Source organism: Antechinus flavipes, chromosome 2 (assembly GCF_016432865.1).
Source record: "Antechinus flavipes isolate AdamAnt ecotype Samford, QLD, Australia chromosome 2, AdamAnt_v2, whole genome shotgun sequence".
NCBI lineage: Eukaryota > Metazoa > Chordata > Mammalia > Dasyuromorphia > Dasyuridae > Antechinus > Antechinus flavipes.
This window is the reverse complement of record NC_067399.1, coordinates 32028493-32045968: the sequence shown is the minus strand read 5'-3', so window position 1 is coordinate 32045968 and position 17476 is coordinate 32028493. Positions and strand designations below refer to the sequence as shown.

General features: G+C 44.6%; 1 protein-coding gene across 1 annotated transcript in view; it reads right to left on the bottom strand.

The window, feature by feature from the left end:
• Positions 1–220: 220 nt before the first annotated feature.
• The window catches only part of KCMF1 (potassium channel modulatory factor 1), a 100497-nt gene continuing 83241 nt past the window's right edge, over positions 221–17476 (bottom strand). The window contains exons 4-7 of the mRNA XM_051974347.1: positions 10836–10937; positions 6542–6716; positions 3624–3906; positions 221–846 (exon numbers count right to left, since the gene is read on the bottom strand). Coding sequence (XP_051830307.1) covers positions 585–846; positions 3624–3906; positions 6542–6716; positions 10836–10937 — 822 coding nt within the window. The 3' untranslated portion in view covers positions 221–584. The remainder of the gene's footprint in view (positions 847–3623; positions 3907–6541; positions 6717–10835; positions 10938–17476) is intronic.

The window sequence follows — 17476 nt, the reverse complement described above, 5'->3', positions numbered from 1 at the left end:
CACAGAAAGGAAGGGGCTGGTTCAGTCAGATGTTAGGACATTATTCAAAAGCTACTTCATGGCTACAAACGGCTAGCGCACACTCACTCTTGGGTCGTGTAACCTTTGAATAATGTTGGGGAAAGCTTTGGGTCTCATATAGTTTTACTCCTTGTATTTAAGTTTTTAAATGACAAGGTCACTAAAACTCATGCACGCTGCAAAAAACCTCATGCAGTAGTTAAGGTAAACCATCCAAGCAGTTTTTATTCATTAATATTCATAAATACACACAGCAGCTTCATTAGAGATTTCAATTTTCCTCTTCAGTTTGAATGTGGAGTATTAGGAGCCTTTTGCATGTCAAGGTACAGGAAGCAGGATCACCCCTGCACTGCTACCTACATTTACCTGCTAGAAGTAAAAATTAGTTAAGTGGAAATGATTATCATATATATTTTTTTCTCTCTTCCTTTTGAATGTACACAATGTAACAAGAGTGACAGACCTGAAATTACAATCACCAAAACAAACCCAAGATAGTTGTTGTCCACTTTCATTGGCAAATACAGCACAGAGGACACTGTCTGCAAATTGGGGTGTCATCAAAGAGGAGGTGGTGGAGGCTCATTCCCTTTATTACTCTCTTTTAAATTTAGGTTTTCTAAAGCAACATCTAAAGGCATAATATCTACACAGCCCATAGCACCAAAATCGGCAATTTCCCCCCGTTCATCCTCATCTGAGGAGGAACTTTCTTCCCGCATCAAAGTGGACAGTAGAAGCTCCTGGACAAACAGGCTACGGTCTGCCCGCTCGCTTTCCATGGACTGACGCTCGGCTTCGGACATCTTAGGATCATTTAACCTGCAAGATGGCAAAAGAGAAGAGAACTGATCAAAGCCGGGCAGCGTCGGGGCAGGTACAGAGGCCCCGGGAGAGAGGCCCGTGCCCTCTGCCGAAAGCTGGAGGTCTCCATGCGGCTCGGGGCCTTTAACAGCCAGAGGCCGCCCCCTGCCAGATGCTTCTCGTCGGGGCCGGGTCTTCTCTTTACCATGATGGAGATCTGGTCCGTCTCAAGGTAGGAGCCAAACGTGTTCTCTCTGATACCCAGCCCTGAGGACCTCCCGAGCCAGACCAAGAACAGCCACCCTGCAGCCCCCCTTACCCAACCAAGTGCGCTGGCATCCTCCAGGTGGGCCGGACGCCCGGCATCTGAGAACGAGACCAGAAGGTCGGGGCGGGCGCCACCGCCGCCGCCGTTCTCAACCACAGCAACTTTTAATACCAGCCATCTACTACTGAGCCCTTGTGGACAATGCCCCATGCTGAGAAAGTCCTACAACTCCCTGGGCCTTAATTTTTCCACAATAAAATTGTGAGTTCAAATTGACCTACTTCCCCTCCTACATCAAGAAAAAAGTCTATGTACTTAGTATGATTTTGTAAGATTTAAGCCATGAAAAAGTAAACACTTTTTTACAGAGCAGGATTTGCAGGAATAGTACCTGAAATGCATCACGGGCAACTGTGAAAAATATAGTGAAAAACAGTGAAAAAAACTAGTGAGAAATATCCTCCATGAAACATTATTTAACTGTAATTAAAAATCTAGAAAAAGGGGCTTAGCTAAGTCGTATTTCCCATATAGACACCTTTTTTTTCTGACCCTCTGCTCCATCTATTTCTTTTCTTTGTTCCCACTTTAAATATCAGAGTATTAGGAGCATAGAAAATCTGGAGAGAATACGTTTGCAATAAAAATGCAAACGGAAGGAACTGATATGTGATGAACCAGTATGATGGAAGGATGGTGCTTTGTGAGATGAGCTGCAAATTTTTACTCAAATAATAGTGTCCAAAACCTAAATAAAGCTGAGATCGTTAGTCCAAAAAAAAAAAAATTAGGGTAGGCAAAGGTATATCAGCTTTACCCTCTTTATAATTAGAGGCCATCTGAGTTAATCAGGGTAGGCTGGCTTTTCTCTGGAAAACCGTTCAGGTTTTAGTCAATCTGTGGATAAAATTGGTACCTGGAAAGGCTGCTCCCAGGAAAAGGGCTAGGAAAGGGCCTGACACACCCCAAAGCCAGGCTACCCTTGGATGGAGGTAACTACACACTCCCTGGCAGGATCAGTGACTCCTCTGTCCCAGTAAAGACCAGGAAAAAAGAAATGGGATCGGAAAAATCAGGCTGCGCCAGAGGCACGACCCACCCAACAGCGAGTGTCTATTCTGAGCCCTGGAAGAGGTGAAGGAAGATTGATCTTGTTTGATGGCACCAGGCTAAAAGGCCCATATTGCAGCCCCTTGTGTTCCGACTAATTCCTGGGAGGTGATTAATGAGCTCAATTAAAAAGCTTTTTGAGGAATAGAAATCATAGCAGGTATTGCTAAGGCACACTGGATCTCAAAAAATGTACCCAGGGTGCATAGTGGTGGCTATCAGTTGGGCCCCTCCACAAGGGGATTTACCCGAGAAAAGTAGGGTTTCAGGTTGGGTGAAGGAATCAAAGTCTATGTTTTCCTTGAGACGAGAGAGGAGAGACTGCCTGGAGGAAGCTGACATTATTACTGACTTCGGGAAGATGAACAAGTGTGGCTGCTACTTTAAAACCCAGCTGTAAGCACATGATAGATGCTGGTCTTACTTTCTCCATTTGCTTTTCCAATTTATATACATATATACAATTTATATACATATGTATATATATATATATATTCTACCTTCCTCCATTCTCTGATCAGGCTCAGTTTTCTTTAGGTTTAAGCTCTGTTAAAAATAAATAAATCCAGAGCTCATCATTTCATTTGTTCCCCTTTCCTATAATCTTCTGAAAATCATACACTTCAATGGTTGTGCGACTTGAGTCCAGAAGGCAGGCGGTCCCCCTCGCAGACGCACAAAGCTGGTTTCGGTGGCAGATTAAGACTAGCTGGGTTACGTGCCATCACTTGACACACTGACCTTGTGGTCTGTTATTTAAATATGCTGATATATTAAATCCCGGCTATGCGGTACCGAAATTTTAAGTTTCTTTGATCCAGGGTATGCATGTATCTTTTAAAACCTTTCAGCACTATGAATGATAACAAAGAAAAAGCAATGTGAATGATGTTCACAACTTTGCCTAATAATATCTATATATGTACTATCGTGATAGGTTAGCTTTTTTGGACAATAAAGATATTTATGCCCAATTAGATGAAATGAAATAGAAAAATACTTTCAAAATAAATACCTGGTCAATCCTATTTTAAAGGAGGCAGAATGAACAGTAAAAAGGACACTGGGATGGGATGGCAGAAGACCTTGATTGGTGAGATCTGCAACAATCCCTCCGAGCCTCATCTCTAAAATGGGATCATAATAGCTATACAAACTGGGGCGATCCGTACATAAAAAGCTTTGGAAACCCTGCTGCATTTCTGGCCATTAGGCGAGGAGCAAGTCCTAAATGTCCAAGATGACTGAGGGAAATATTAACATGGGACTTAGCTTAAGGAGCGGCAGGTTTCATAATCGATAGGAATATAAAGCTTTAAAGTCCAGATGTAGGGGAAAGGCTAAGTCAGTTTAAGATGACTACTCAAAAATTCAATTTCGAAACAGAATCAAAGTAGAAATGCAAAGACTTAACTACCTTGTAAGAAGAAACTGGGAATTCTGGATCGTTTGCTGACTGTTCTCTGTGTTTGTCGTGTTGGTTGTGGCTGTCGATTGTGTAATCGTGGTGGTGACGCTGCTCGCGTTGGTGCGTCGGGTTGCATTGCGGGCCGTCTCCAGCTGTTGCCGTGCTGCCTGTGCGTGCTGGCGTTCTAGCTGCAGCTGCATCTGCAGCTGTTGTAACTGAGAAGCCGAGGGGCCAGAAGAATTGAGTTGTCCTCCCGCAGAACGTCTCACTCCTGATAACTGAGATAAAAGCTCTGCCAACAGAAATGGAGAGATGCTGTAAGCCAGGCCACGCCAATAACCGGGCCACAACGCCGAGAACCACCTCAATCCTGAGATGTTAGGTTAAAGGCCCACTGGAAACTCAGAGCCAGTTATGGGCTATCTAAAGGACTCATCATTCAACTCTGCAGCCGAACATTAAACCCGATGGAGTCTTCCTCCTGTTACTCAGCACTTCTGGGCTGTCTCCCCATCCCACTAAGTGACTTAGACTCATTAGCCAAAATGAAATTTTTAAGAAGAATGACTTAGAACCGTGGTTTTCAGTCTGTGGATTACAGACCTATAGGATAAGGAGAGGAAACAAGTTACTGCAAGGGATCCTCAGACTCACAGGCAAACTGATTATTTTCTTTTTGTTTTTCACCTTAAACAGAATCTCCAGTGTGACTTAATATATTCAATGAGCAAACATACTTTTGTTGACTGTCTCATACAAATATTTACTATTTATTTCAAATATATTACTATACTACTGTTATCAATAAAAAAAATTTCATTTAAGAATATTCCTGAATTTATAACATTTTTAAAATCAACTATGTGAATTCTCAAACGGGTACTAAAAAGGACAACTATTATTAAATAGAGATTTTTTAAAAACCTATCCATGTTAAAAAACAACTACAAACCTTTTTTAAGTTTGAAAAGGCTGGAAACCCCTGAATAAAAAGATGCTTTCTTAAAGCAACACACCCATCAGAAATGATTTTCTAATTCCCCACTATTTGGACTAGATATGTTACTGATTTTTTCCTGCAAAGGAATGAACTGAGCACGTGAAAACAAAGTTATGCTTTTTAGAAGTTTTACAAAATATATTGATTACTATCTTTTGTCTTTATGTCACTTCCGTTCCGTGCTTAGCACAGCGGCTGGCCATATACCAGGTACTTAAAGAATGTTTGCTGACTTAACTTGCATTTCTGAATAGTTCTTGTTCCTCTCTCTTACCTTGTGAGTCATCCCTTGCAATGAAGAATAAAAAGGAGGAAAAAAAAATCCAGTTTCACAAAACTACCAACATAGCAGAGGAGTTGGAGAATGTACCATGAGGAAGCTGAGGCTCCAAAGACCAATCCCAGCTCTGATGGGAAACCCTCGTGTGAGGGGACGAGCCAGGCCCCAGCTTTGGGAAAAAAGGTGTCCATGGCCTGCATCCCTAGGTGGGACTGTGCCAGGGCAGAGGAGATTCTGTTTCCCTTCCTGAGCTCTTCATGCCAATCGCTGACCTCTAGGAGTCCTGCTCCATCACTCAAGCTCTGCTACTTGCTTTTTCCTATCACTTCCCAGGGGTCCCTGGGTATGGTGAGCTTAGATGGCTCACGCTTATCTTCCCTTCTTGTGCCCAAGGGAGTCTCTGTTCCCCAATACAGGACCAGGCCGGGGGCAACCATCACTTCGGCCCTAGATTGACAAACAGCCCCCGGGTTGTTGCAAGCATCCAATAAGACCATGCATGCAGAAGTGCGATGTGTCAGCTATGACTTTCAGAAGCCTCCTTTTGCCAGATGGCTCATCTTGTGCTCTCTTCCTTGCTTGCTCTGCAAGTTCATCTGTTCTTCATCTAAGCAGATGAATGAAATGTATTCACCTGTATTCACTAGGAAACTAGGGGATGAAGTAGACAGAATGGTGGACCTGGACTCAAAAGACCTGAGTTCAAATACTGTCTCAGAAAGGTGCTAGCTCTGAGACTCCAGGCAAGCCATTTAACTTCTGTCCTCAGTTTCCACATCTCTAAAATGGGGAGAATAATAGCACCTGTATCTCAGGCATCATAAATCAAACGGGTCCAAAATGGAACGCACCTTCCTTTTACAACTCTACATTATTTCGGTTACCAATTTGGGTCCTGGAAGTGATTCCTGCCTCTCCTTTCTCCCTGACCTACACTGCACCCTCTCTGCCACTCACATTAATTCTACTTCTGGAATGACTTCTGCATGAGGGCTTTCAGATCCACTCCTAGAGATAGCCATATTGTCCAGAAAATCCACACTCCTTGGACAGACTATTTGACTATCTTGCTAATTATTCTTCCTTAGTCCCACCCCTCCCAATCAATCAATCAATCAATCAATCCATTAAAGTTCAAAGCAGAATTATAGGCTTATGGTTTCTCAAATGGTGGGCAAGGAGGATCAGTTATGAATTTTGTGTCTCAATATATTTTCACATATTTTCATAAGCTATCAGAAGAAATATTTTTCAGTATCTTGCCTTTATATTCTTGTGTTTTCACAAGATCCTCCTGTGATTTTACACAAAAACAAACATGTTCTCATTTGACTTTTGTATAAAAAAAGATTTCTTAATTTTTTTTCTTCAAGGTATAAAAAGATAGAGAAAATATCAAAAGAATTACTTATTTCTTCTTTAATTTACTCAGTGCTTGGGAAAAAAAACAACAAAATTACAGTAAAGTTAAATGATTCATGTCATATATTACTACTTTTTAACATTTGAAGGATTGATTTAAATGAAAATATACCAAAAACTTGAGACTGTCTGATAGAGAACAAATACATGTATATGAGAACCAAACTTGAAAAAGGAAAAAGACAAAGCAATTTTCTTTTTGAGGCAAATACAAAAAGGTCTTACCAGCGATAGGATCCATGGCTTCCCTATTGCTTGGAGAATACGAACTCTGCGAAGAAGAAAGCCCACCAGTAGAACTGCTAGTAAAGTGCATGTTTGATCTACGGGCCCGAGGACCTCCCAGTCCCCGGCCAGGGTGAAACATTCTACGTACATGTCGAACACCACTCGATTCATCGTAACCCGCAAGTTAAGAAAAAAAGTTGAATGACTCATGAAAAGAAACATAGGCTGAATCTTTCTTGGGGGGGGGACACAGATTTCTCTAACATGGTTTTGGAACTTAACGAACACCCCATGACAGTTCATGTGGAGAGCTAGCTGTGCTGCAGTTTCCTGCGTGGCGCGGGCAGAAGGGGGGATGCTGGCGTCTGAGTGCGGGGCTGGCTCACCCTCCGAGAGGGCTGCCTGTAGGCAGGTCAGACACTCCCTCTTGTCACAGATGTCTAACCTTCCCCTTCGCTCCCAGGCAACAGAACAAGAACAAGGAAGCCTTAGGCTCCAGCATCAGGAGATGGAGACCTAAGCAAGGAGCATTGGTTCAGAGCACACAAGGCTCCACGCCCTAGAAGCGGGCAGCAAGTATCTATCTCTTTAGCTTAGAAATGTGAGACTTTTTGGTCCAGGGGCACATCGGCCTAGGGGCTAAGTCCATTCCAAGGTGGATGGGCACTTGTGATGCCCGGATTGATAAGCAAGAAAACAAGATTTAATCAGTAAACTTTTGGAGGGGAAGAATGCTTTTTACAATTTAAAATTCAGTAAAACTTCTATTTGACAACCTAAAAAGCTCTCTTAAGCTCAAAGATTATACAGACATGGGTGATGAGACTAAGTCAACCAAGGCTTTTGAATCTCTTTTATGTCATGGTCCACAAACGCTTCTCAGCAGAAGGTTGTCAAATACACAAAATAAAAGACATGACATTAAGGAGACAACTGATTATGTATGAAATACAATCATCAGTCTAAGAACTCCTGTCCCAGGCAATGCTGGCTAAACACAGGTGTGCTAAAATTAAGACAGGTAGTTGTCACAACTTGATTTTTCAAAGGAAATGAATCATTTGGGTAAATTAAGTTTTCTGGAAAATTGTTAACCCTTTAAATTCCTGTTGGTTGTTTATATTTGATCATTTCTTTCTTTCTCAAACAGAAGACTAAGTTAAGCATCTCATGAGCTTGTTTCTCTGTAAGATTGGGAAATCAAAGATTTGAAGGTTTTTCTATCCATCCAAATCTTCATGTTCATGATTGCTTTCAGATCCATGGGCTTCTGAGAATTACTTAAAACACTATATTCACCTATCTATCACAATGTATCACACGTACCTTCCCTAGTCTTTTGACTGACTAGGGGGATTCTAACTTGTTGGCACCAAGTTTATTCATGAAGTGTAATCTCACTATTACATGAGCTTGTGCTAAGAGTAAAATCTCCTGAAAGTCTGATTTCCAGGGTGATGCAGTAACTCAGGTGTTACTGCACGACAGTAGTTACCTAGTGTCAGAGAGGGCTTGCTTCAAGGCTTACAAATGCACCTCCATCTTCCATTACATGTTTGTAGACATAAAAATTGTGGGCAATTTTTAAAAATTTCTTCTTAACTTAGGAGAAAACTCCAGGTTTGGGAAAAATTAAAACAAACCTAACAGAACTGGACAAAACTATGGGATGACAGAGTTGGACCTGGAAAGGATCCAGAAGTCATCTATTCTCATATTTTACAGATGAGGAAACTGAGTTACCGAGAGGTTATGTGACCTGCCTAAGGTGGCCAAGCCAAGGTTTGTATTCAGGACCACTGAACCCCAACGGACTCTTGTCTCCATTAGACCATGCTATTCTTCCCCCTAAGAATCCCTGCCTGGCACCTACATCGTGGGTCTTTTTGGAAGGAGCTGGGTTTAGAACGGAGGCCTAAGTTCAGGGGGTAGCCCAGGCACTTCTTTGGGGTAGAACTCTGGGCAGCTTGAGCTCACAAGGCCCAAGGGGAGAGAGCGGGACATCATGATTTCTAAGGTCCTTTCCAGCTCTAGAGCCACGATACCCATGCCAACTTTCTCATGAAGTGTTTTCTGTAAGGACATCTCATCTTCTGCGCTGGCTCACGGGTTAAGTGAAGTTGGCTGGGTAGGAAGAAGATGGTAAAAAACAACCCCACTGAACTTAAGACATTAACCTCCTCAGCTGCGAGCTTCCTAACTACAGAGAGGTTATGTCTCTATTCAGTTCTGTTAGACATAATATATACCTTAGTAGAACATAAGCTTCTTGAGGGGCTCTAGTGCCACCCACAGAGAAGGCACATAATAAATCCTTTTTGGTTTGAATTATAGCCATAAATTCACCTTTCAATGAAGGTTAAAAAAAAAAATACAAAAAAATTAATGAGTCAGAAAAAATGTTTTTCCACACAGCTTCTGTTCTGAGAGAGCTCAATGGCTGCTGACTTGTTCCAGTCATCGGAGGTTGGATTCAGTGGCGCTCTGAGTCACTACCAATACACGACAAAAACAACTTGTCCTTACTGGTGCTCAAACTGACAGGGCGGAGTGTTTGATTCATTAGGAGGCATTACCCAAATAGACTGGTTTCCTGGGCCTCACCAGGGATGGGTTATGCTGAACCTCCTCCCCGCTCCCCAAAAAAAGACTGCCACTGCTTTTTATAATCTATATCTAGGTTTCTAAAGTCTTATTTGACTTTCAAACAAACAAAAAAGATCACCTTTAGGCAGCTCACATGGTTTAATTCATTGCCTTTGTTCAGAAAAATTTTTTTTGCTTTCTGACACTGAGAAGGAGTTGGAGGGCACCCTCTGACTTTTTTTTTTTTTGGTTTGCATGAAACAATTAAAACTTAATCCAGATGATACTGACCAATTAACATGCTCCTGGGCTCCCTGTTTCAAGTTGTGGCCAGATTTCCGTGTTTTAAGCTAAATATAACTTTCTCTCTCCCTCCTTCCTTTTAATAAGGGGAGAAATTGGGGCCTTGTGAGCTTAAGCTGCCCAGGGTTCCACAGCAAAGAAGTGGAAGAGCTACATGGACTCAGGCCTGCGTTCTAAACCCAGCTCCTTCCAAAAATACCCATGATGTAGGTGCCAGGCAGGGATTCTTAGGGGGAAGAATAGCATGGTATACATGTGCATCTTTCATCAATTAGGTTAGAATCCCTATCTATCAAGGGATGGCTCCTAAAATATGCTAGTTCTGTTCTGTTGCGCGTGTATATACAGCACTCCATCTGTATCACAGTTTTTTCCGCTTCATATACAGGCAAGTGCCAGACTACCACCCTCTCTGTGGTTTGGTTTCCACATTTCAAAATGGGAATAATAATGTTGTGATTAACCCTTTGGTTTGACTAATATAAAGAGCTTCACCTATTGCTAGCGATGGATTGATCACTCTACCTACTGCCGGCATAGCCTGTCGGCCTTCTCAGCTACCTGTCTATCTGTATAGAGTGTCCGTGTGTCCGTCTATCTGTATAGTCCCTCTGTCTCTGTATCTCTGCATCTCTACTGCAGGCACCCGTCTCTTTGCAATTTTGTCGGGATCCGTTATCTTCCCCTCCTAACATCTACATTTCACTCCCATAAATTCTTCCTTGTCTGTAATTGCTTTTTCACAGACATCATCAATATGAATCCTGAGAGTCCCTTTCCTTCTGCTGAAAGAGCTGCCCAATAAGAACGTGGGGGGTAACCCTTAGCCCTCCCGCTCTTGGTTATTTTCTCTGGCAGTGGACTCCCAGGTTATGCTGCTTAGCTCCCGCTCTCCTATGCTTACTTGCCTCCCCCTCGCCATAGTTAGGTCTGGCCTCCTTCTGCATACTTAGAATTCCTGCAAGTCTGGTTTCCAGGGCCATGGGACAGCCGAGGTGTCTCTGCACTACGCTGGCTACTTCAGAGAGGAGACTCTGCCGGTTATAACAGGGCTGACATTTACCATACCGAGAGGATCAATTTTCAGAGAACTGAAACGCTGACAGTCTTGGTAAATGAATGACAGGGGACATACGAGGAGGTTATCCCAAGGGTCAGATGATTGTCAATCTATGTATGACATGCCATTTAATTCTGAATAATGTCGAAAATAGGAAGACTTAACATGCAGATATGTCCATTTTTAAATGAGTTTTGTTTTTTTTCTTTCTATTGTGAATAAACAGAGTTTGGGAATTTGGTCTTTTCTCTGATTTGCTTTTTAGATAATCAAGCACATGTCAGGAGCTAGAGCCAAGGGTGACACATGTAATTTTTTTCTTGCTGGCACATAAAAGGATATTAAATCTCTAGGGGCTCTGTGTTCAAGTGTGAGATGAGCTGCAAAGTCATCTGTGACATGATTAGGATCTCCGCCAGGTAATGCTGCACAGATTGGACAAATCTGCAACGAAAGCCAGAAGAACAAGTTTAGTAAAAGGCTATTTAACAACAGACACAGGCGCCAATGAGAACCAAGATGTGAATAATACCAGCTAGTCATTAACGATCCCATTACAACGCAGCAAACCCAAACAACAGAAAGTGCTACTCAAACACCCGAAGGAATGTTCCAGCTCTCATCTGGAGAGCGCCGTCACTGCAGTGTCAGATGAGCTTGGGTAGGCGTCAATCCCAGGCAGATCGATGAGAAAACTGCAAAATGGGCTGCACTCAGATCGAGGCTGGACACATCTGCCTCGATGGCTAGCTGTTGATCCCAAATAGTGTCTGCTCAGAGATTTACCCATTCACATCTATGGTTTCCACACCAGTAAGGGCACTGAGTTTGAACCAGAACCCCCTCCCTCTTAGAGCATAAGCACAAGAGTCCTGGCCAAGAGGCCAGGCCACTAGGAAAATGTGAGTGTGAGGGCTGAGAAAATTTACAAAAAAGGAGGGAAAACAAGTAAGGTTTTCCCAGGGGAAAGGAACACAAATATACAAACATACAGTTAAAAACTCCTGTAAATAAAACATCCAATCCATGTAAATGATATCAATATTTAAGAAAATCTTCAGAGAGGAAAGGACGCAAAGATGGAGTTAAGGGGGGGGGGGGGGGGGGAGTAGCCTACTGTAACAAATCTATGACCAAAAGGTAAGGAGCTTAGAAATCCAAATTGCTCTGACTCCAGTTCAGGGAGCTGGGAGAAACAGCTTCACATAAGGCCAGAGAATAAAGGTCTGAGGTGAAATTTAGAGGAGCAAAAATGACCTAAAAGGCAGAGCTCCAAGGGAATACCCCCTGAGTTGATAGGAGAAGGATTTAAATGGAAAGTGAGCTCACCCCTCCAGAAACCCAGAGGGATGTTGAGGGTTCACAGCAGTAACACAGCTTTGAAAAGAAGGAGGAAATCAGAGTGAAGATGAACAACGGCAACTCTGCTGACTCTTCTAGGGAGGCGGAGATCCTTCAGGTGCACCGGCCCTTGCTCACTACAAGTCCCAGAATATTGCAACGCCTCCTCAATGGGGGCCACTATTCTTTCAGGAAATCCAAGTTTTTGAAGAATTCCTGAGTGGGATGGGCAGCCCACTGAATACCCTCAATATGTGAGGAAGAGGCAGAGAACTGGCTGGACTTTATTTGGGAAGATGAATGGCTATTTCAGCACCCTCAAGCTGCTCCCCAAACAAAAGCTCATCCTTTCAACACCATTATTCTGCTGATGCTTTCCTGTGATGCACAATGGATCTCCATGGACCTCAATTGTAGGGGACTGCGAGGGCACAGGAAGTATCTGAGATCCCCTCTAGACCAGGTGTTTATCAAGAGTAAGAGGAAAAAAGACCACCAGCTCCACGTGGCACAGGCACCCACAAAATAAGGCTTGCTGGGAAGACCCCTGGGGAGAACTGATGGAAGGACACAACTAGAGAGCCCCATAGAGGCTCTCGTCCACAGGACCCCAAAGGTTCTGTGTCTTTGGTGGTCTCGATACCAAAGGGGAACCCCGGGGGTGTCGGGCCCTTCCTTGCCAGGGCCCCCTGCTCCAGCTCAGCGGGGCCACTCCTCTCTCCCCATTGCTCTGAGCAGCTGACGCTGCCAGAACGTGCTCAGGTTTGCAAAAGGCTTTCCACACGTTATCTCACCAGAGCCTTGTGCGACAGGCACTTAATAAAGAGCGGGGTTCGGCACAAAGCAGAGCAGTCAGACTGAACCCAAGGAGAAAGGAGTTAACAAAAGAAACAGAACCGAGCGCAGTCAGCAGGCGGCCCACAGGGGGCCTTCCACACGGCCGAGTCTGGCGCCCAAGAAGGCGGGTGCCCATGGGCACACTCCAAAGCTTCTCTCGGCCTGGGATTCCCCACCGGTAAATTGAGAGGGAGAAGCCCCCTTTCAGTTAGAAGTCGCTGATCCTACAAGTTAATCCTCTCTACGAATGAAGAAATGGAGGTTCCAAGGTTAGATAGAAGCTCTGAGGTACTGGAGGTGGGGTTCAAGCCCCCAAGATCGGGGTTCTCAGTCATAGAGCTCATCACTGAAGGTCATCCTCAAGATAATGGACTCGGAGGCTCAGAAACCATCTGGGCTAACTGGCTTATTTTACAAAAAAAGGAAGCTCCAATTCCGTGAGCCTCCCCGGAGCCCAGGGCAGCAAGCAGCCACAGAGGACAGACTTGGGGAGACCCGTCCTTCCAAGTCCAACTCTGGTTTCAGACACTTGCTGGCTGTGTGACTCTGAGCACAGGGTCTGCCTCAGTTTCCTCATGTGTAAAACGAGCTGGAGAAGGGAATGGCCCACCCCTCCAGCATCTGCCAACAACCCTCCCACCCAAAGGGATCACAGAGAGGCGGACGATGGCGGACAAAGAGCGAATGGGTACCAAGCCCTGGCTGTAGACAAGAGCTCCGGCCCTCATCCTCCTGGGACCCGGCAGGGCTCCCCATCTTGCCTCTCCCAGCTGCTCCGAGTGGCCCGAACTACTGCACTGCGCTGAGACAGACAAGAAGCGACCCAGGAAGGGCCGGCGAGAAGCGCGCTCAAACTCGAGAGAAGCCCATGATTCTAGAGCAATTCTGGATGGGAACACGAGCTTGCAAAGGTCTCCTGGGTCCCCGGGGGGCACACACCAGGGAGAAGAACCCCTCTAAGAAAGGGTACAGCCGTTTCACTCAAGGAAGCAGCCAGAAGCATTTAGGCTTATTTGAGCACAAGCAGGAGCAACGTCCCAGGTGCCGGGGACGTGGAGACAGATGATGGGGTTTGGGCACCCAGGCTTCCCCAGGGTCCGTAAATGTAAAAGAGAATCCATCCATGTTTTTCGATATGACGGGTTTCCTTGGTGGTCACGGGTGCATGCCTACGTATTTTATGCTAAGCATTTAAAAACATCATCCTGAGAAGCATCCCACAGGCTGCCCGGGAGCCCAGATCCAGAGAATGTTTACAAAGAGAGCCAGCTCCGGCAGAAAGCAGCATCTTCGCATGGAAGGGCACACACACACAGCGGCGCGGGAGAGAGGAAGGACAGCCTGGGGCTGTGCAGAAGGGGGCCTTTGGGCCGGCCCTGAAAGGAAGCAGATGAGGGAGGGCCAGGGGGGAGCAATGGCCAGACCAGACTGGCTGGACCCCCCTGACCCAGGAGCAGCTCAGTGAGGAGGGGAGAGCTTGCCCAGAGGCGCCTTAGCCCTCCCGGTTGGCACCTGCAGGGGAGAGACTTGAGGCAGGAGCCTCGGTCCTGGCAGTAGCCGGAGATCTGATGAGATTTAGCTCCTGATTCCGACTGGGGGAGAAGAGATGGGAAGGAGTCAGAGGGCAGTAAGGTTTGGGAAAGGAAGAGCAGAGGCATCTTCCTGGGCCGTGCCCTGCTGCCCGGAACACCTTCCTCCCTCCTCCTCCTCCTCACCTCCCAGTCTCCCCAGCTGAGTCCCAGGTGACATCGACCTTCCACAAAAGGCCCTTCTCAAGCCTGCTATTCTATTGCCTTCTTCTGTGGATTATCTCCCATTTATTATATCTCCAGTTTGCTCATGGTGGTTTGCATGCTCTCCCCCAAATATGACTATTGTCCACTTGGGGACAGGAACTTTTTTTTAACCTTTCTTTGTATCCCCGGAGCACGTGACGGGCCCAGAGAAGTCCTTAAAATATTTATTGCCTGAGCCTCGAAAGAAGTTCAGAAAAAAGGTGGGTCTGGGGCTGAGGGACAGTGAGTTTTTCTCCTGTTTGATTTATTTGAGAAGCCTACAGACATCGGGGCAGCTGGGTGATGCAGTGGCTATTGTCAGGCCTGGAGTCAGGAAGCCTCAAGCACTTCCTGGCTGTGTGATCCTGGGCAAGTCACGTTACCACCTGCCTCAGTTTCCTCATCTGTCCAATGAGTTGAAAAAGGAAATGGCACAGCCCGCAAACATTTTTGCCAAGAAAACCCCAAATGGGGTCAGGGAGAGTCGCACAGGACTGCAATGATGGAACAAGATCAGGTTTAAAGTGTCCACCGGGCAGGTAGTGCTTAGAATTCCAAGGCTAGAGCTGTGGCTGGGGGCTTCCACTTCCTCATGGATTTGATAAAATGAGGGGCTGGACTTTAGGGCCTTGCTTGAGACCTTTCCGACCCAGTTATCCCTCGAATTTCTCCAGACTGAAAAGTCAGTGTCTGCCTCCTCTTCACTGCCCTGCCTTGCTCTTGCCTGCTCCTTATGTGAAGATGCTCCGGCCTCTTGGCCATTCTTTTACTTTATCCTAACTTCCTGATCGAGGCTGCCCCTGAAGCCAATTTTATTTGGCTGGGGTGTCACGGACTGGTTCAGCTCTTGACAGTGAAATAGGCTTTTCTTCCTACGGCCTACCTCATCAGGCTTCCTTAGGGATGGGTCTCCATGCTCTTACAGCCACGACATGGCCATTCTTCCCAAGACTCAGTTTTTATTTCACTTTGACCCAATGCCTCATAACTCACTGACTGACCAACAACAGGGCCCAGGAACAACTTTTCCTCGTTCACTGGCTCCAACTGCTTGCATATTTCATGATGAAACATGGCCTTCGAGTCCCTTTCGGGTAGAAGAAAAAGTATGGATTTGCCAATTATGTGTATTTTAAGCTACATTTATAAAGGAAAAAAGTACCATCAATATAAATTTTCACCATGTTCCAAATCAGAGGATTAACCCATCATATTTGGCTTATCCATAATTACAAAGGACCCTTCCACATATAGCAGCCAAGAAAGCTAATGGGCTCTTAGGCTACATTAAGGAATAAGGAAACAGTGAGCCGGAATACTGCAATCAGTTTGGGGGGGGGGGGGACGGGACGACACACACACACACCTTTATCTGCTGGAAAGCATCCAAAGGATGACAAACAAAATTATTACAGACACTGAAATCAGGCCACATGATAACTGGTCAAGGGGAAATTTAGCTTTGATGTTAAGGAAAAACTTTTCAAAAACTAAAGCTACCCCAAAGTGCAATGGGTGCTAAGAAGTAGCAACAACTTCCTTTTTGAAGGGCTTTAAGAAGCTGGACGATCAGCTGTCTATGTTGATAATAGGTCAGGGACTCTTCTTTCTGGATCACGGAACATTTTGGTGGTCTGGTAGAGCCTAATAATACTGTGGTTTGTTGCCTAAATTACTAGTGGAAGGAAATGGCTAAATTTTGGTTAGAGCTCAGAGAAAATAAACACAGAATTTTCCCCATTGAGTTAAGAACCCTTGCTAGAAATCTAGGACAGCTTTTAAAAGATATGGGATGAATTAGAAGGTTGCTTAGGTCTCTCAGAATTTCAAAATTCTATGATTTTGTGATACAACTTTCAAATATCAAAATCACAGGATCACAGATTTGGCCTGAAAAGAGACTTGAGAAAATGGTAGTCACATTACAGATGGGGAAGCTCAGGGCCAGGGAAGGTAAATAGTCTGCCTAAGTTCCCACAGGTGCTTCAGAGGCAGAGTCCTCATACACTGTGAAGTGCTTGACTGAATTGGGAAAGAGGGAGAGTTAAAGATACCGCTGTGCTCTGTGCGCTTTAAGTGAAGGAAATCTTAAACTGAAGAAAGAAATGTACGGTGACAACGAGAAGTTTAGAGATTCAAAATTTTGTTCTGATCTAGAGATTGGTCAATTTTTTGAAGTTGACAATGCAAGTAGCTCAGAACAATCCCTCAGAAAACTTAAAAGTGGTTCATTTAACAGTAAACATATTAATGTCCTATTGTTGTCAAGAGGCCCTCAAATCCATCTTTTGGGGAAACAGTTGGAAGAAGCCATAGATGTGCTTGCTCATTAGTTAAAAGACTTTAATATATCATGTGAATCTCTCTCTTCATTGAGAAAAATGCCAGTGTAAAAGCAAATATAAGAATGATAAAAACCTTTCCCCTGACTTGTTCTTCATTTGGGACTTAGTCACATACTGCCTTGTGCCATCTAGCATTACGTTTCGCCTCTCTGACTAGACCATAATACGTTTCTTGAGGTCTGAGAATGGTCCACATTTCTTTGTACCTGTCACAAGGCCTAATACAGGAATAAGGACACAGTATGTCCTTATCAAGTGTTTGGAATTTCATTTTCCTTATAACCCTGATCTAAAAACACTTAAGATAACTTTTCAATTTCTGTGAACTTTTTTTTTTTTTTCCTGTGAACTTTTTGATCAGCATAATCTCTTTGGGAGGTTCATTCATTTTCAAAAATTGCCACGATTTCCTTCATTTTAAACCAACCTTTGTTTTCTCCATTAGCCCAGGCAGGCTGGGGGTTTACCTATGTCAGCAGCAGAGGTCACACCTGGCACCTTCCTCCCACCTGTCCTGTCACTTCCCTCCCTCCCGCTTCAGAAACACTGTTTGTGAGGTGTCTTAAGAAAGCACCTGACAATGCACATTATTTTCCAAGGCTAGCAGCAGCCCGTCATAATCCAAGGGTCAGGGACTTTTCAGAAGAGCTAGGTTACCGTGTCAGCCACTACTCTGGAGGAAGCA